Source organism: Cylas formicarius, unplaced genomic scaffold (assembly GCF_029955315.1).
Source record: "Cylas formicarius isolate icCylForm1 unplaced genomic scaffold, icCylForm1.1 PGA_scaffold_9__14_contigs__length_23061073, whole genome shotgun sequence".
Taxonomy (NCBI): Eukaryota; Metazoa; Arthropoda; class Insecta; order Coleoptera; family Brentidae; genus Cylas; species Cylas formicarius.
The window spans coordinates 14,807,870-14,829,120 of record NW_026844365.1 but is presented as its reverse complement, the minus strand read 5'-3'; the positions used below and the strand labels follow the sequence as shown (position 1 = coordinate 14,829,120).

The following is a 21,251-nucleotide window of genomic DNA, read 5'->3' as shown; positions in this document are numbered from 1 at the left end:
AGATATCTAACAATTTTAAATCAAATTCTATAGGATCTATTGCATTACGTGCCGCTAGCAAATCTATAAAATATTTACCGTGAACAGGACGGTGCTCCTATCCGCAATGCACAAATAAAGCCATTTCATTTGAAACCAAAAATGCAGGGTGTTCCATTTGACAAATATTATATGTTTAGACTACATCTCGAAAAAGTTTATCTAGAAAATGTTATTTATATTATATATCTATTTACGGCAGTTTTTACTCTTGTTACTAGTGTATATAGTATTGAATTCCCTTATTGTTTATTAATCATCATACAAAAAATGTATTATACAGAAATAAAATTATAAAAATTCTTAGTATTCTTCATCACTTGAAGAACTGTCATCTTCTCTTGATGTTATAATTAATGGATCAACGGTGCGATGGATCAAGTAGTGAAGATTATACATTTTCTCCTCTTCTTTTATGACATTCTGGACTGCTATAAGCCCCTTTTTCGTAGTATTTCACTTTTGAAAAAAAGGAGCGCCCTTTTCATGGAATTACATTTATGGTGTCTTCCTCAAAGAGGTTTAGTGCACTTTTCTTGAGAGGTTTCGCTTGGACTTCCTCAACATTGGCCGACGGATTGTTGTACCGTAAAATACTGTAGATTAATCTTTTCGTTGATGTGCAGATCCAATCCAATTTTATTAACAAGCCCATAAGTGAGAATCGATAGCTCTAGTATTATTCTACTATAGTAAGGATTTTGATACTCTCAGTCATTTCCTTTTCTGTTCAAAACTCTTTTATTATGAATTTAAACCCAAAACAATCAGATTAATTCGCAGTTAATTAGATGCTGAAGTTTTAAAAAAGTTGAACGGAATTTTAGAAAATATTGCAATATACTCACACAATAACGAGCAAATAAGTCGGCCATTAATTACTTCGGCTAGTAAGCTGCTTGATATTTCAATCAACAATGTTAAAATACCGGTTGTTTCCGAATACAAAAACTTGGGTATTATTTTTGATAATTAATTAAGGTTTAAGACTAACTATTCTTAACAGAAAGTTAAAAAAATCATTGTCTGAAGCATTGGTCTTGTGTCACACAAACTATTGCCATTTTGTATTTGGCCCCTGTTTGGATTTGGCCACTAAAGCTAAACTACAAAAAGGGCGAAAACCATGTTTTCGTTTCATATTCAATCAAAAACTCAAAGACCATGTTAGTGAAAAGCTGAAAGAATTATGCTGGCCTAACATCGCCGATAGACGAAAACTTCACCGAGCCTCCTTTTTACATTAGAATGTCAAAATACCCGGAATGTTTGATGAAAAATCGTTGAGATGAGATACCAAAAATGCACAAAGCTATGTGGCATAATTCATTTTGTTGTTAAACCGATACCCCGAGATAAGTTTGCTCGGAAAATCATTCAGACCGTCTTTTAAAAGAAATTTTAAAGAGAAACTGTTAATGGAAATTATATGTTATGTTTTTACCTTCCTTAAATGTTGTCAGTTTTATTGCTTTAATTATTCTCCTATTATTTTAATTTTTATGTTTACTTATTTCAGCGGAACTACCTTTTTCTCACGTTTATTGTTATTGTTAGCTCATTTATTTATTTATGATTTACGTTGTAAAATTCGCCTTATGGTAAGTCGATTTATGGAATTTTTTTTACATGCTCGGTTAAGTCGACAGCCCAGCGCCGAGTGAAAAATAGAGGCGTTTTTAATTTATTTATTTATCCTTATCCAGCACCCTATAGCAAATAATTAGTACAATAATTTCACTAACTATTCTCAAGTATTGTAAACATTCTTTACCTTTTTCATCTTAAATAACTAAAAGAATAAAAACATATATCAGATTTTAATGTCACTAAAAAATGGACCCAAGTATATTACATTCCTATTAAGATATTAGGTGCTTTTTTTAATTTAATTATATTTCAAAAAATTTGGTTACGGAGTCCAACCAAAACAAACATCCGTACAGTTCGGCGTGTTTACGCCTTTCAATGTATAATAAATTATGCACACGTAAATCGAGAATTAATCAATTTTCTAAGCGTTAATTACACTCAGATCCATTAAGACCATTAAAAAGCCCGTCGACTACTACAGTTATATTCAAATGGGCGACGAAACAAAACTCAGTAATGTCCGCCATTACCATATAAATTACCCCCCGGCAATTGTTTTTGCTACTGCGTTCGCGGAGTCATTTTTGTCAGTTATCCCTCCCCCAGGCTGCGTGTATAGCAAAAAGCAATTATGTACGTGGATAAAATTTAATCTCCCGCGAGATACACCTAGCTCGAATAAGACATAAAACTTACAGGCTAGGGCATAGAAAATAATTGCAGTAACCAGCCCGTATATATTGCAATCCGACAAGGTTATTATTTTCAGTACGACGCGATGTTTTCCTTTGGCACAGCTGGAAATGCATTGTGTCCGTGTGAATAACGTCGGCTGGTGGTTGTGGTGTTGAACGATTCGTTATTAGAATCTAATATTTATGGGGGAAGCTTGCGGTGCCTACATCTAAAGTGAACGTAAAAAAAACTTGGTTAAGCCCATAGCAGCAGTATTTAAAAAAAACATGGATTCCGCTGTCTTGGGTCTTCTGGCATCAACCATAAATTGTGCAGTCGCCTCCTGTTGAGTGACTTTGCATTCGTGTTTGTTACTGATGAATGTCAATAAATCACAAAAAAAAACAATATAACATTTTAAAATTCTTTCAGTGTTGGAAACAAGTATTTGCATTGGCTAATCAAAAATAGCCAACGATTTCCTTCGAATATATAGTAAATTTATTCAAAAACACAGCGCATTATGGACACCACATGGCCTTTTGATCGGGTTCCGAAAAGATCTCAGATTTGATATTTGTGATGTATAAATGGACTTTCCATGCAAATGCAATCTTTGTTTATTGATGTCATAAGACACTAATGGATGTGATACTTAATCAAATTAATCAAAAGCAGGATCCAGTAGCCGGTCGAAATGAAAACAAAATTAGATTTTTTCTCATCTTTGATCTGTGAGGATAATTATTTTCTTCCTGCCGTTTACAGCCTAGTAAATTTAAGTTTTAAAAGTTTACCTCAGCGAATTGCCTCATCTAAACCATTAGAATCTCGCATGTCAGGTCTGCTTATTATTAAAAGTTTGATGTTGCTGGAATTTACTAGAAACTGATTATTTAAGTAGATAACCAAAATGACATTTGGGCGTGCACTTAAAGATGGCCGACCTGCACTATGTGCAACTGTGAATTTTATTATGTAAACACGACCTAAATTGCTTTTGAAACAGCATAATCCACCTAGTGCAATGGTAGTCGCAACTTCTAGTTCCGCAGGACTCTTCAAAGTAGAGATAGGAGATACTTTTTATTCGTCTTTGCGAGTTACCCAGATAAGAAATAATTCGTTGCCTTTTCTCTTTTTTCGTTTTTTCACCTTAATGGCAGGAAAAATGGAAGCCTCTTGGAAAGGGACCACGAGGTGTTCGACGGAAAACGTAAGCGAATTTATTCGGATTTTAGACGATAGCGAGGATTATTGTGACATTTATTTCGTACAAAGCCAGGAAGTAAGTGTAGAATTTCCTCGGAAATTTTAAAAATTTGCACTATTTCAAGGTGTTTGGTTTCGACTTAATGAGTACGGTCATACGACCAAGTGCTACCAACTGGTCGATTTTAATTAATATTGTTTCTATATGAACATATAAATAGATGATAGATAACACGCTGTAAAGAGTTTCTTTTTGAAATTGTTCTTTTACTTGAACAATTCGAAGTCGCTAATCTTAAATACTGTTACTCACATTCAAATTTTTGGCTCCAATATCGAAATGACTGTTCCTTTAGATAGGCAGTTGAACACAAGAACGTAAATAATAAATAATAATTATAAAAAATTATATTGATTTTTCAAACTGTAGGACTGTTGTTGGAAGATGGTCACAAAAGTTACCATTTGCGCAGAATCACAATCCGGATTAAAGTAGCTATTATTTTTATTATTATTATTTCAGTTCTCTACAACTTCCAATAGGAGACTCAACGCGAATCTTCTTGTACTGTAACGAAAATACGAGCTAAATTATCATCTCATAATTCCCGCCAACACACATTTATATCTTTTCAGATATAATTAGGGTGCAATAATCAGGAATTAGTGAAATAATAAAAAATTGTAACTCAGAAATGATGGAAAATAAATTTAAATAGAAAAATTGCATAGTTTCTTATCGGTATTTTAATGTTTACCTGGGGTAAATACTAGTTTTGGTTGATTGTGAAAAATGATAAGTCTGCACGACCTTAAAAAGGAGAATTATCCTTAAACAGGGATGATAATCAATTACAATCAATTTAACTATGAGCCGAAGTAATAGAAGAACTTCCTATAGCTAAACCAACACAAATTTTGTAATAAAAGTGTATGGATAATTCGTTTTAAAATAATATTTGCATTTTAATCGTAATTACGGTTACTACAGGCTGAACTTGTCACTAATATTGCGCTAATCAAAGCGAACTGCCATTTATTTAAGTCAAGACCAAATATCTTGAAAATTGCCACACAAAATTACGAAATTCTTTTTGTTTTCAGGACAACTCCCAACAGAGAAGGCTACTGTCAACAGTCAGGGGTAGGTTGAGGCAGGTAGCGGCCTCGCTCCAGGCGGCGGTTAGATTCAGGCGGTTCTCCAAAAAGCGAGCAGCGCCACCCGAATGGTTCGTCGACAAGAGCCACCAGGACGAAGGAGCCGATGAAGAGGAGAGTCATCAAAGGTCGTGCTGGGGCTACCAGGTGGTTTTCGATCCCTCCAAACGGGCTCACTACACCGTAAGTACTGAAATTTTTAGTGGTATGTCTATCAGTAGACCTACAATAAAGTTTAACTCATGGTACTGCACCAGAATTATAGAGATCTAGCCTTTATTGTAGAAAGCAGCGAAGAACGTGTAGGGTCTCACTTTTTCTGAAAACCTTCATTATCTTTATTATGACTTGACTTTGACTTTGAAAAGGAGAATAGGGTAGAGGGTAGTAAGTAGCAAAAAAAAAACAATAATAATGGGTGTTAACGAAAATTACTTTATTTTATTTCATCTAAGATTAAGGCAAATCCAGAATTACTGAGACTGTAGAAAGACACGTTTTAGTCTAAGCTTAAATGGTGCAGGTGTTGTGGAAACTAAACAAATTCATTGAATTAATCAAAATTGGCAAGTTGTGTCTTGCTCTAAATAAAACTTTGTTAAATAGATGAGGAGGGCACTTCTTTTTAATGATTTCTTATCCACAATGTCAGCTGGAGGACATGAGAACAAAAAGTCGGACACAAAAATTTTTTCAGAATGTTGCAGTAACTCCATCAAATATAGAGCAACCAGTATTAGAGTTTCTGAAAATATGCATCATCATAAGGAGTCTTACACTGCCATCAGGATATATATTGAGCAGATGTCCGGCAGTGAGAAGGATTAGATTAAGATGAAAACCGACACCTAAATCTAACCCGCTAAAACTAATGATTAGTTTTTTTAGCTGTATTTATACTCTGTACATTTTACAATACAGTAATGAAATATCAATCATTTTAGTCAACAGCCTGATAGTAGGCTAGGTTGAAATCGGGAATTCTTATTTACTAACGACGGCACCATCTATTTTAAACAAGTGTTATCTGATTGTCTTGTAATGAACAAAGTAGCGATTCCAGCTTTATTGTACACTTAACACTTAAGTAAATTGATGGTGTATCTTTATTGGGTTTATTTTCAACACTGCACAAGCTTATAATAATAAAATAAAGTGACGATGAAATGAGGTTGAAACAAAGCTGGAAATATTTTTGTGTTCGTTACGGATCTAATGTGAATTTGATTTAAACTGGCATGGCAACGGCGTGATAGAAAAGTGAGGCAAGTAGTAGAGGGTAGCCCCTTTAATAAGGGCCTATACCTTATCTCGAACCCTACGGGGGTTACAAGAAAAATTTAATACAAAAGTTATTTTTATTAAAATGACCCTTACTTTTTTATTTTCCTAATCGTTACTCTTTTATATACAGCTTGGTAAAACAAAGTTACCATTTTTGAAATAGAACACTCTACATTTTATTGCATTTTTTGATAGTCCTTTCAAAGAAAAATTCAACGTTATGTATGGATGCACCGTTTCATACTTATTAGCGGTCATCTTCAGAATTCGATGTATGTTTAAGCCATCATTGTTCGGTTGCTTATTGACTGTATATTTTTTTTGCATCTATTATTTTTACGAAAATAATGCTTTTCTTTAGGCAATGACCAAATTTAAAATATTTTCTTAAAATACGTGGTGTTACGTTTCGCAATTCTCTTAAATAAGACACCTTGTATATATTATATATAGTATATATAGTACGGGTCTCTGATTTACCGTTTTGGCTTAATTGTCAGATAAAATGAAAAACTGGGTATATGAATTAAATTATTAAGACATGAACAACCGTTATAGGGCATTGATAAGAATATTAAAAACAGAATATTAAGCTTTGCACTGATGCATATTACTTAGAAGTAAAATTGATTAAATTAGTTTTTCGATATGTCCGCCGTTTTGAAGGGTACAAGTATATGCCACTTCTAAATGGTATATGGCATTTGAGAAGTAATTCGTTTCATTCAGATAGTGTACAGCCGCGCAAACTCGTTACTGTACTTCCAAAACTGTTGACGGTTTATCTTTGTAAGCCATAGTTTTCAATGTGCTCCACAAAAAACCGTCCATCGGAGTCAAATATGGACTTCCCGCCGACCAGGAGATGGTTCTATTTTGTCCAATCCACTCTGTGAAATTTTCGTTTAAAAAACGAATGATTTGATGGTAAAGAGCGCCATCTTGTTGCCAAATTAAATTTGGATGCTCCCTTTGGGGAATATTAGTATGTAGAAGTGGCCGAATTTCTTTTCTTAATAAGTTTAAATATCGTGCGGATGTTAATTTTTGTGGGTAAAATGCCTGGGCCTGGAGATCAAAACAAAGGGTAAAAGTGTAAAACGTTTCAGAATTATGGGATGTTTTTGGGGAATGTGCATTTTAAAAAAATCGCAATTTTTTCAATATGGAATATATTTTTATAATCAATAACACTTAATTAGTTATCAATCGAAAAATTAGGTTTTTGTATAAGACATCCTGTAGTACTTGGGATTTCCTTTCCAAATATTTTGCTTGAGAGTTTTGAACACTTAGGCTTTGGAAGGAGCGAGAAAAACTTCGAAGAATTCATAGTTTAGGTTAGTTATCAAATAAATGGGATGTTATAGTTTGTATTATAGAGACTGAAAAGTGTGCAGAACAATTACGACGTTGAAAAATGTTCAAATATTGAACGGGAGTCGAATTATCCGCATAAATCAAAGTACTCTGTTTCATTCCTATTTCATCGACCCGGCGAAAATCATTCATCCTGCCACGTGTCAGGTATTAATCTGGCAAAGGATAAATCCCGTTTTGAGGCCTCCATTTGAGAGCTAGCTCATATTTCAGTGGTTTCCCACCAAAGTTTGGGTCTTATCGTCGCCGGAACAACCCCCCATTATTCATCGTGATGGACTGGCGACCTCGAATTGTGCGTATTTAGCAAGCTGAAACTAAATAGTTTGCGAGAAACTACTGGAAGGATCCGTGTTAGTTTGAAACGTTCAAGGTTATGTGGGGATCAGGATCCTGTCAAAGGAAAAGAAAGGAAAAGTTGTGCTATTTGCCTTCCCCTTCTGTTGTCGCAAAAAAAATTATCCCTGTTGTCCCCTACTCAGGACAACTACTAACTATAACGAAGTTGAAAGATTCCCAATGACTTTGAATAGGAATTTAAAGGATTAATACTTAAAAAGTATTAATTAATAGCCAAAAAGAAAATTCTATTCTATATATCGATATTTTTTATATTCTAAAAAACTTTACAAAGTTTTTAGATATTGCGCCCTAATTTTTCCACCCGAATATTGAATATCGTGCCTACGTGGACGACACTGGTGAAAGTGGAAGATTGATTTTTGTTACAAAAAAGAATTGCTAAATTTATCAAAAATCAAGAAAAAAATTTATTTTTCGGTTTTTATTTCTTTTTAAGTTTAATGTAAAGTTTAACAAGAGTTATATTTTTAAAAAAAAGCAGTGGCGTACTATTCTGTTCTTCCAAAATATTCAGACCTCGTAATGACGTCACTTGTCAAAATTTAAAAATCGCTCTTAATGAGATGTGCATAAAATTTTATAACAAAAGTCTTATAGCAAGGTATTCACGACATATTTATGTTGATATAAAATTTTGTTCTTAAAATCAGTATCTACACCCGTAAGTATTATCACTCGGTGTATATGTCTTAATAGATTTATTTTTAATAGTTATATTAACTGTAATTTTTGTTGAATTCAAAGTTTGCTTCCTCCCCACTGACAAACACCACTAAATAGTCTGTAACCATTTTCAAAAACTTATCAAATAACGTATTGAAAAAAAGCAAAAACCAAACAATTAAAGAAAACCTTTTCCTTACACTAATGGGATTTTAACGAGTTCTGATAGTCACGTCAGACAATGAGTTCGTGCTGTTTGGCAAAACTGTACCTAAAAACTACTGGCTGTCGATAAACTTCTTCGGTTATGGCGTTTATTTAAATACACTATTAATTTCAAACTCCCGTGTGCCATACAAATCCCAAAAATAAAAGAGCGTTTGAAATTGGAGGTTTGTCGTTATTTTTGTTAATTATCAGTAGAAAATTAGCAGGAGTTAATTCGGGCCTCTTTCTAAAGTGACTTTCATTTGCCATTTAAGCGTGGGCAAAGAATCGTACGCAACGCCGAATGTAATCTACTTACATCAAAATTTAAAACTCCCAACCCCCGAAACGCCCACGCATGAAATGTTGTTTGGAAACGCTGCTCGTAAATAAAACTCAATATGAGTTTTAACCTTTGATGTTCATTTGGAGCGGAAGTTTTAATCCGCATACTACGGTGGATAAAAATAATAATAAATATGAATTGATTGAATGAATAATAAATAATTGAAAGCGCGAGCAACTGCAGTAGCAAAAAAAAAGTTCGATAATTTAATATCAAGTGACATTGCAGAAAATAGTTGTTCAGGAAAGCAGGGTGGCTCAAAAAAGAGTGAGGAATGAAACATTTTTTGAAATGGAAAGCCCTATTTATAAAAGCTGTTGTAAATTCCATTTAAAATTCTTCAACTTTTTTGTCAAATTTGTACCTAACAACTAAGTAAATAAAAAAATAATGTAAGTATGGATTTACCTAAAGCTGAATTAATTGATATGATTTATATACTGGGTGAGGGGAAAAAAATATTTTGGTGACAGTGAAAGTGTACAAGGCGAAGTACCCTAATAGACATTTACCACCTAGACAACCTCTTCGGTGTTTAGTAAAACGGTTTGGTGCTAGTGGTAGTATTGAGTATGAATAACGTAAAAAGAAATAATAATTGAAAATTTTACTTCAAGTTCAAGATAATCCCCAGCTATCAAATAGTTGACATATAAGCTATAGTTAATCGCGCCACTAGAAAACACAAATATAATCCATATAGAACCAAGAACTTCTAGACCGTGATTTTGATCTTCTGCACCGTTATAAATGAGGCAACAGAGGCCGATCGAAATCATACCATGTAATATTATTGAATAGGGAACGGGAAGTGCGAAACTAAAACCATTGGTCACTTAATGTGTGGTGTGGAATCAAACACTTTAAAGTTATTAGACTTAACCTAAATATATTTAATAATTTTGTGGAATGATTCATCTCAACCTTAAGAAGTTGATAACATTAAGATCCAATAACCGCGGTTTCAGCAAGATGGATCTCCTCCGCATAACCATAGAGAAGTTTCAGAATTTTTAAATAATCAAGGTGGATTCATTGGATGCCCTAACGGATCATGTGACTTAACACCATCAGATTTCTTGTTTGGGAGGATATCTTAAAGATCGTGTTTACGTTAATCCCCCTACAACAGCAGAAGATATGGAAAATAGAATTCAGGACGCCTGAAGGAGAATATCACCGCATATGCTAAGCACGGTTCAAGAGAATATACGAAAAAGGCTATCCGTATTCACGTAGAAGGCCATTTATTGCGCCTTAATAATAATTAAAACTAATATAAGTTAATTTGTAGTACTAAATATTAGTTTCTTTTTTTATGAATTTAAAATTTGTAGTTGTTATTTTCACCAAAATTGCCTGTTGCTGTATCTACGGATCCAACCAAGTTCTTTTTCCTCTTCAGTTTTTAATGTTAATAGAGTCCCTGTTAACCGACAAGTTTTGTCATAGTCAACTAATATTGTAGCAATATTATTAGACAGAAAGAAGGGTAAATATTGTGAAAGTCCAAATAAAATGGCTAAGTTTTACCATTTTTAAAATTAAACTTCTATTTAATTTTTTATTTAAACTTTAATTAAACTTTAAATTTAATTATGAAAGAACAGTTACAATCAAATTAAAGGAAAATTTTTATAATATTCAATAATATTGAGATGGAATTTATTTTCCGATTTATGTCATTCACTTTTATCGCAGTGGCGTCCGTGCGCCAATCGATTTATCGCAACAATCGCTAGGAGTTTATCTCATTTAACTCCTGTTGACTTTTAATATACTTCGCGTCAAGCCGTGTCAAAGATAATGTCCCTCAATATTATTATTTTTATTAGAATTTGCATAATTGTTAGTGATGCGGCGCGAGCTTAGCGGAAATAATGCTAAATTTACGCGAAATAGAGAAAATCACGTTGGTGTATTCGATTGGGCGAATTAAGGAGGTAGTTTACTGTTTTTTTTTATCTTAATTGTCGCCATAAATTAGGTCGATTAATACATTTTTTCTTTAAGACATATTTACAGTTTTGGAAGTAAGAGTTTCAATAGTTTCAAAGGACATACAAGCAGATTAAGGACGAAATAATAGCAGCTTTCTTATTTCAGTTTGCACACCGTACTTTTTTTTAACCTTAAGAAACCAACAAATCAATTTTTTTATTTCATTTTGAGTTGCAAGGTTTGGAAGGACTAACAGAAAGTAAATTAACTTTTGCGCTTTTAATAACATTTTAGTAGTGCCGCAAGGCGTAATTTCAAGATTACTTTTTCCGTTGCGTATTTGATTTATATTAAAAATTCGAATTTTTAAGGAATGATAAATATTAATCAACAAACATTGCATTTCCCACAAACTATAATATAGAAACAATTTTTATATATTCTGTTAAGTAAGTCTCGTCAAAACAAAAATAATAGAGCATCCATATAGTTTCAAAACTTGTTCGGCTTGCATATAGATATAAATGCAAACACCGTCTCTAAAATATTGGGTTATGTGTTGTGTAGATGCGTGATCTTTTTAATAATCAAATTAATTTCAATCAATCAAATTCAATCCTTTTCCTTCAAGTGAACTAATTTTTTCTAGTGTCATATCGAATCCAAATCACGCTATATATATATATATATATATATATATATATATATATATATATATATATATATATATATATATATATATATATATATATATATATATATATATATATATATATATATATATCGTAAACCGGGGTTACTTTGATACAGGATTCGCATATTTTGAATTGTAGCACCCTCATTTTCCAAGATATTTCAACAATTCTTGATCAAAACGATAGCTTAACATCTCAGCTTTAAATTACTGTTGGGAATTCTTCGATATATTGAATAGGGAGGGAAGGGGGTCATTTGTTTTTTGTATTAATGTTACCCCACCATCCGGGGTTACTTTGTAACAACGTGTTTTCTCCATCTAAAACTTCTGTTTCGGTGGTTTGTAATAAAGTAACCCCATCCAAAAGATAGCCTGAGTTTTATTTTAATAACAAAAATGAATTTTTCCATTATTTTTTTTTTGTTTGAAAAGCTGGATTTAAATGAAAAGTGGTTCCTACCACTCTAAGCATGCTACTCTGACAGGAATAAGGTTTGAATCAAATTGAAAAGAGAGAAATTCATAGAAAACTTATTTTATCATAAAACATCAGTTGAAAAAAGGTTGAAATCACATCTAGCATGTTTTTTAAATGTAAAACCGCAATGTTTTTTTTAATTTCGACAATAAAAAATATTACCACTTAATTAGAAAATAAAACTGGACCTAGAAGTTGAAAAGAATAAAATTAAAGAATTACCAACGCTTGAAAAAAAATTAAGAATAAGGCACAGAAATCACAAACTTTTTAAAATAGATGAGGCGCTTGAAATGTTTCTCATATCGTGAACATTATTCAAGGTGCACTCACAGCAGTCTTTGATTTATTGCTTCAAGTCAACTGAAAACAGTGCTTTCTCTACAGGTATGATCCTCGGGATTCGAATCCTGCAACAGATGCGGCTAGGATTAAACCACAGCTTATCCTCTTCTTGTGGCCAAGTCCACCACTTTCCAGATTTTTTCATGCATGTTACTTCAAGCTCTCCATCCTTCTCTTGTACAACTTTCCCAGGGTATTTCCGTCCACCGTAAAATACAGCTACATAGTCCCCTTCAATCAAGGGTTTCTCCATTAGAGTCGGCAGCATTGCTGGTTGCGGTGGTTCTGGAAAGATCTGGTGACTTGTTGAAGGAGCAAGACGGGAGTACAACTTCTTCATCTGACATATCTGATTCGAAATTGAGAGGGCTTTCATTGCTTTCAGCATATGGCAAGTCATCACTGTTCAGACTACCAGCCGTGGAGCACTCGGATTCATAAGAGGCACGCCTGGCTCTTTTTTTGCCCTTGGGTTTCACATTTTGACCTTTCCCCTTCTTTTTCCTTGCGGGAACAGCTGGAACGTCTTTGGGATCCTTAAGATCATCCGCTGTAATGTCCTTCCCAGCTTGGATAATCAGCTTTTTTTTGCGACACACTCAGTTCGAATATTTTTCAGGTGTTCAACAAAGCTTTCATGAATTTTGTCCTTGAAGTCGGCCTTTTCACAGATAGAGTCACTTAACCTTTCGATAACTTTATTCGGGTCCAATGGTAAAATTCCACATTTTCGGAATCCTGCTTGCAAGTTGGTGTTGCTCCGACGTTCCAGGTTTTCTAAGGTGGTTCTAAGTAATTTGGGGAACATATCCTTCGGCACTGTCCCGTACCTTCTCCCTTGAGGGGTCACTTTCCACGCGTCCAACGTTTTCCGCCATTTAACCTTTAAGGGCCTAAAAAATGCCACATCTAGTGGTTGCAGAAGGTGGGTTGCATTGGGAGCAAGAGGCACGGAGGCAATGTCTTCACATTTTTTTATGACTTCAAAATTGAAATGAGAAGATAAATTGTCTCCTAAGAGAACCTTTTTTCCCTGTTGTCTTCTAATGAATGTTAAAAAGTGGTTTTCAAACCAATCACCAAATATGTAGGAATCGATCCACCCACTTTTAGAACGATGGTACCTGCAACCTGGTGGCCCTCCCTCAGTCCAAGTGTTATAGACGTTCTCTGCTCGGTAGATGACATATGGTGGTACCAAATCTCCAGCAGCATTCCCACACATCATTACTGCGGTGCAGGCTTTTGTTGCATTTCTTATAAGTTCAGGGTACTTGGTACCTCTTTTTACAAGTACATTTGGGCATCCTGGGTATAGTTGTAAATATTTGAAGGTGGTACCCCCTCAACCTCTTTTTCAAAATGTTTGAAATAGTCTATAATTACAGTTTTATCCACAGAAGCACGGCTCAATGATATATTTTTTGCCGCTCTTTGAGAGATTTCAGGATGCCTTCCCATGAAAAGTTTGACCCAGTCACATCCAGGTAGATTATCTTTAAAAACAGAAACATTCCGGCCACACTTCTCCAGGTATGACTTGACAATGACTTTGAGATCATTCACGCAAACAGGAAAGCCATAGGTTGCTACTGCCAGGATGTGGCTTGTCAGAACCTCCTCTTCCTCGCGGGAGAACACAGTTGGACGACCTGCCGACTTAAGGCTGAATAAGACTGAGTCTTCTACCATGGCTGCTTCTTTTGCCTTCATATACAAAGCTATAGTCGCAATTGGAATACCGTATCTACAACAAACAAAAAGATACCTGTATAAATCACATGCATTCCTCAAGAAACACATTTCCATGTCAACATAAGAGGTTAAACTTACTTTTCAGCAGCAGCTCTGATTGTTATCTGACGTTTGAGACATTTATCCACAGCTTCATGCAAAGTTTCAGCACTGTAGTTGCGGTAGGCACGTGCCCGAAGCTTACGAATGTGTTTTCGTGGAATTTCAAGTCATTAAACTGAGAAAAAAAATACAAAAAAACATGATGTTCTAAAGTGTTGCGAAAAATATTTTTCTGTTTCAATCGATTGACGTTGTCAGCGCACTCTGATAAGTGATGCTTGAAACCCCGACACCACCAGGATGGCGCTAGTTGTAAAAGTAATCCCGCCAGAACGGTTCAAAAATAAAAAACAGGTTTTTAGAAAGTTACCCCGTCAGTCTAAAGTAACCCCGGTTTACGGTATATATATATATATATATATATATATATATATATATATATATATATATATATATATATATATATATATATATTTTCACGTATTGATTCACGGATGGAAAAATGTGATTACACTATATTCCGGGATATCATCCGTTCGCTTGTTGAACTCCGACTGGAATCCTGCAGACGTTTCGCCAAAATCTCACTTGGCACACTTCGAACACAATTTTCAAAATCCGTTGAGAAATAAGCTCACAGGAAGGAAAAAAACCAGATAATTAAATACATTTTTATAAAAACAAAATATTATTTAGATGGCTTTGCTTCCATTCATTATTAATTGACAAGTCGGTAAATGCATATGTGTTTTTGGAGCGCGAGCATTGAAGATGGCAAGTGAGATTTTGGCGAAACGTCTGCAGGATTCCAGTCGGAGTTCAACAAGCGAACGGATGATATCCCGGAATATAGTGTCATCATATATATATATATATATATATATATATATATATATATATATATATATATATATATATATATATATATATATATATATATATATATATATATATATATATATATATATATATATATATATATATATATATATATATATATATATATATATATATATATATATATATATATATATATATATATATATATATATATATATATATATATATATATATATATATATATATATATATATATATATATATATATATATATATATATATATATATATATATATATATATATATATATATATATATATATATAAATGTGTTAAAATGAACCGTTTTACTATCTCTATATATTTATTTCTGTTGGAGTGTACTGCTTTCAAGTTACAAAGTAGCAAACTCGTTTTTATTAATATTTTAAGCACTGAACATTACTAATTGTTAAAATTTTCTCTTATATTTTATACACCTCCGAATGTTTGTCGAAGTAATAAGAAATGTTGCTTCCTCTAAACCAGTTGCAGAGAAACGTCTTTTAATAAATGCAGTCTGGCGTGCCTATACGTCTGTCAAATATCCGTTCATTAATCGGAAGCCCGTGATGTTCGGCAAGAGTTAAAACTAGACCGAGAAGGAGATACAGTTTTCACGGGCGGTTTTATAGGCCCACATTTAAAACAATTTGGAATCACTTTTAGACACATTTTATGTTAATTTCGCAAAACTTTCACCTCCTAATCTCGAGCCAATACCCGGAAAATTTACATGTATTTACATGTGCATGTTGGTACCTACGGTTGAAAATACGTTAGTGTGACCATGTCAAGTCTCGTGGAAATTTGTTTAGCAAAATGCCGTTCGGAATGGATTTTACTATACGTAAGTCTCAAGTGTCGCATTGCTAGAACTGCAGTTTATCAACAACGAATTGAACCTCGTGTCACAGATAATGTTATTAATTAATGATATAGAATTCAATAACGCTACCGTGCAACTAGTCTGTTTCATTAACAATCAATTCGAGTATCATCGCGAGGCGTTTTCATTTATTGGTGGCATTTAGTTATAGCATATTTAAAAATATTTCGTGTTGGGTTAATAGCAGAATAAATAAATAACAGAGTCAAAAGTGGTCGCACTGTAGATGATGTATTTATGGTATGGATAATGGCATGTCATAGAGTATCTCGAGAACAATTAAAGATACGCCCATATTGCTGACTGACTTTGAATGACAAATTGAATCGCGTTACACAAATTTTCATTTCAACATAAATTCATTTTTTAAACTCTTGTGATATATTTTGTTATTAAACAAGATGGAGGGCGGGGTTATAAAGCTACTGTTACAGGTTTTACTACCAAGAAAGACTAATGAATTACGGATTATATTTCCAAAGAATTCAAATATGAATTGCGCTATTTACGAAACTTCTGGATTCCTCATGCATCGGTTGTTGTTAAGTTAATCTCTACCTGCTTATATATTGTTTGAGGAGAGCTATGAGGGACATAAACATCGTCTCGGATGACTGATTCCCACATTGGTGAAGGGTAAAAACCTGAGTCGCGATTAAGATTGTATGGTTGCTTATAGAATATTAGTTTTATCGAATAAAATTTTATCGAAGGTGTTGAGAGATTTTTGGACAAGTGGTAAATCTGGTTTTGACGTTATATTTCTTAAGAACTTTTGATATGTGGTCAGTGATGTTTTGAATGTAAGGAAAGACAACGGTGGCAAGTGTGAGATTGCTTTCGCACTCATCATGGTTGTGCTGAACTGTATTTTGTGATGGAACTCTTCGAACGGCAATAATCCTTAAAAAATCGAAACCCCTTAAATCTAATTTTCGAAAGTCTGAACGCATTGCTCTAAAATTTAATCTCAACATCGTCATCCTAAAAGCAGATAAAGAATATGAACACAAATGAATATCAGGAAAAGATTCAAGATATTCTTACAGATAAATCATATTATCAACTTAAAAATCATCCTACGTCATCTATGGAATGCGACCTTGAAACAGTTTTTTTCTCAATCAGACTCTGTAAAAAAATCTGTCATCCTTCATGAGTCTTAAATTCCTCGTCTCTATGGACTCCCTATGATTCACAAACCGGACCTATTGTCAACGCCATTGGTTCTCTGACATATTCTCTAGCAACTAGATCCAAAAGATATTGTGGCTAGTTTCGATGTAGAATCCCTCATTACTAAAGTCCCTATTCCTGAAAGTCTCAACATCATTTCAGATACATTAAAATCTGAGAATCTGGAACCAAACCTTCTTACCTTAATTGAAAAATTTTTGAACAAACGTCGGGAACAGCTATGGGTTTTCCATTATCACCAGTCATCCAGAATATATATATGGAAACCTTTGAGAAGAAAGCTCTCGAAACCTTTCATCTAAAACCAAAATTATGGAAAGGCTAAGTCAATGATAGTTTTGTTATTCGGCGTCATGATCAAGAATCCTTAGTAGATTTTCTTAGATATTTAAACTCTACGTGTTACCACTGAATTAGAAACTAATAAATATTCTTATCAATCGAAAATCAGACACTGTGTTTACAGAAAACCGATACATTAACGCTTTGTCACATCACCATCCAGCTCAAAAATCATCGGTTTACAGAGCCTTAAAACTATCTCTGTCCTATTGACTAAACCCAGAATTAAAACACCTTATCTCTGCTCTTCTCTTTAATAATTTCCACATTAAAGATATTAAGCGTTCCATCAGAAAATACACTTCACCACAACCTTCCTATAGCAATGGGTCTGAAAGCAATGACATATTTGCCACCGTTGTCGTTCCTTATATTCAAAATATCACTGACAACATATCAAAAGTTCTTAAGGAACACAATGTCAAAACCAGATTTATCACTTGTCTAAAAGCCATCTTCGATCCGTCAGACAAAATTCCGTTTGAGATGCCAGGAGTTTACAGCATTCCATGCATATGCTCCATAGAATACATTGGAGAGATCGGACTCTGACAAAAATTGATTTAAGGTACATTACTAATTGTCACTTGGCATCGTACATAGGCGCGTCTTAATAATTCGCGGCTTAGCAAAGTTGATTTTTTAAAATTTTTGTAACAGAATAATGCATATTAAGTGTAAATAGTAATGCAATCGATTCTTCTCCTTACCATAATAATATATTTATAGGCTTTAGCTGATAAATTGACAGATATGGATGATTAAAGATTTTAAGTTTTTGAACGAATTTTTATAAACACAATTGTAAATATAGATATAGAGTGACGTTCTTATTAATTTTCCAACGGTTTTACTAAAAAATTTGCAGTTTTAACTTGCTGATGCCACATATATTCTGTTTTATTGAAAATGGAAGTGATACCACTGCAATTTCTATTTTCATCCTCTGGCTTTGAAAACTTATGAAATATTACTTTTCTCGCATAAGATCACTTAGAATCTTTGGGTCATAATTTTCTCCCGAGATTCCCAGTTGATGATCAGAACATATATCATTAGCAAAATACTTATTAAAAGACAACTTACCAAATCGACTTCATTCTGAAAATCGCCTAGTGCTGAAAAAATATCTGTAATCTAGTAGATAGCATTTCATTAAATCTAGTCAAGATATGACCTTATTGTGAATATTATATTCTTATAGCATTCAATAAATCTTAATTATTTCTGATTAATTTCGAGTCACCGATAGACATTAGCAAATTTACATCTTGTAAGTGGCATTATTGTATTTTAGTAGATTGGTCTGAAAATCAAATATGCGTTTTCTTTTCAGTGGTTAATGGTGGTCTCTCTGGCGGTCCTCTACAATCTGATATTTGTCCTCGGAAGAGCCGTGTTCTGGGAACTCAACAACGCGGTGCCATCCCTCTGGTGGTCACTGGATTACGTCTGTGATGTCATTTATATATTAGATACTCTTGTACATGCACACGAAGGTGAGTTGTTTTTAATTTATTTGTACAAATAATTAACGAACCAACGTCACAATTTAAAAAGGTGCTCTAAAACTAAGTATATTTATACTAGTTCAAAAGAGTAAGCAAAACTATTTCTAAACTCAAAAAAAAAAAGAAAATAAAGGAAAAGTGTAGAAATAAATTTAATTTAGTAAGAGCGAAACACACTTATTGCTTAATTCCTAAATAAATTGAGTAACAAAGCAAAAACATCTATGTGCCAAAAGTAACTGTTACAATTTCTTTGCAAAATAGATATTGGTGAGTTGGTTCCTAAATTTCTACTATATTTAGGCGCATTGAGTAAAGCACGTGTTCTAGTCATTACCATCCTAGCATTAAAGGATGATTTTTTTAAGAGTTTTGGTCTACTCTGTTATTAAATTAATTATATTAAATATTGTGCAAAAAATGCCACTATACCGGCTGACACAACAAGGTGGGAACACTATAACTTTTAACCAGCTTGAGATAGCGAATTCAAATTTGCAAAGGTTAATATAGGCCGAATGTCCAATTTTTTGACAATATGTGGTCAACAGCTACACTTGCGTTTTGAGCGGAAACAACAGTAACTATCGAATTTTAAATGGCACCATCAGGAGATCATTCTACGTAGGATAGGACGGTTTTCCTAATTTTTTCTTTGTTTTTTCAATTTTTATTTAATTTTTGAAAATTGTGTCTACGAGGCTGTAAATACTATTTACCAGATCATATGATCATGGGAAAAATTGTAAATCAAACTTTTCTTTACTTGTCTAATGGCAAATAGCAATTAATATAATGAACTAGTATTTTTTCAAATAGCACTCTAGTGAAAAGCCGGTATTTTTTTTTCAACAATTTGACACCAAAATTTCGAAAATCCGTTAAAAAATAAGCTCACGGGAAGTAAAAAACCGGATAAGTAAGTACATTTTTATGAAAACAAAAAAAAAACAATGGACGGGCCTGTCGAGAGTTTTTTCTGCATTGCCCCTATATCAGAAACATCAATTTTTTCTCCATTTATAAATTGATTATTGTTTTTCCATGATAATCTAAATCGATAACACGACAAAATCGATAATCAGATAAAAATGTACAAACTGTCAGAATTTTCAATCATCCGACTTGATGATGAGTAGAAGCAAAGCCACCTTAGCAATATTTTGTTTTTATAAAAATGTATTTACTCATCTGATTTTTTTCATCCTATGAGCCTTTTTTTAAGGGATTTTGAAAATTTTGGTGTTAAAATGTTTCAAAAAATGTACAGGTTTTAAAAAATTTTTGTTCCCACTAGGGTACTATTTGAAAAAAACTAGATTATCCAAAAAAATTAACAGTTCATTACGTTAAATACTATTTGCCATTAGACAAATAAAGAAAAATTCATTTACATTTTTCCCATGATCAGATGGTCCGGTAAATAATATTTATGATGGTCACAAAATGAGAAAAACCTTCATATCCTACGTAGAATAATCTCCTGAATCTCCTGAAACCAAAAAAGTTACTGTCGTTTCCGCTCAAACCGGAAGTGCAACCATTGACCACATGTTGTCAAGGAATTGTGCATTCGGCCTATATTAACCCTTCCAAATTTCAAATCGCTATCTCAGATTGTTCCCACTTTCTTGTATCACCCGGTATATTATTCGCCTAACAGATTTTTCTATATATGATTGAAGTCAAGGCTTGATTCATACGAAACAGCTATTAGATTGTGGCTAAATCTACACTTCCTGAGAAAAAAAAACCATTTTGAATGCTTTCATTTTTGTTTACAATATTTATGATATTCGAGACTCCATATCCCACTGGCAAACTCAAGATGGCACCGCAGATAGGCGTTATAGAGTATAACCAGCGACTTGGGATCTTTAAATTTTTTACTAATCCTGGTAATAAAACCCAAGTTGCTGTAAACCCTTTTCACTAGGTTTTCAATATGAATTTCAAAATTCACTTTTGTGTCTATAGTTACTCCAAGATCAAGATCCCTGATATGCTTTACTTCTTTACTACATACTCTAATGAATTTATAATCAAAAGCTATATTATATTTTAATTTACTGAGCTTAAGATAGCAACATTTGTCAATATTCAAAACCAGTCGGTTTCCTAAGCAGTAGTCGTAAAACCTATCGAGGTCCTTCTGAAAGTCGTCAATGCTCTTACACTTTTGGGTCAAAACATTTACCCGAGTCTACTATGAACAAGGAAAACAGAATAGGTCCTAAGTGCAATCCCTGAGCTATA

At 33.4% G+C, this 21,251-nt stretch overlaps 1 protein-coding gene across 2 annotated transcripts in view; it reads left to right on the top strand.

Annotated features, from left to right (window-relative positions):
* The first annotated feature begins 2,413 nt into the window (after positions 1 to 2,413).
* Positions 2,414 to 21,251, top strand: part of LOC132707416 (cyclic nucleotide-gated cation channel subunit A) — a 53,468-nt gene continuing 34,630 nt past the window's right edge. Inside the window, exons 1-4 of one of the 2 annotated variants that reach the window (XM_060679265.1) lie at positions 2,428 to 2,547; positions 3,355 to 3,595; positions 4,624 to 4,860; positions 18,821 to 18,983. In XM_060679265.1, the coding sequence (XP_060535248.1) occupies positions 3,467 to 3,595; positions 4,624 to 4,860; positions 18,821 to 18,983 (529 nt within the window). In that variant the 5' untranslated portion in view covers positions 2,428 to 2,547; positions 3,355 to 3,466. Of the gene's footprint in view, positions 3,596 to 4,623; positions 4,861 to 18,820; positions 18,984 to 21,251 lie in introns of both variants that reach the window. The other variant, XM_060679264.1, reaches the window with a different exon arrangement.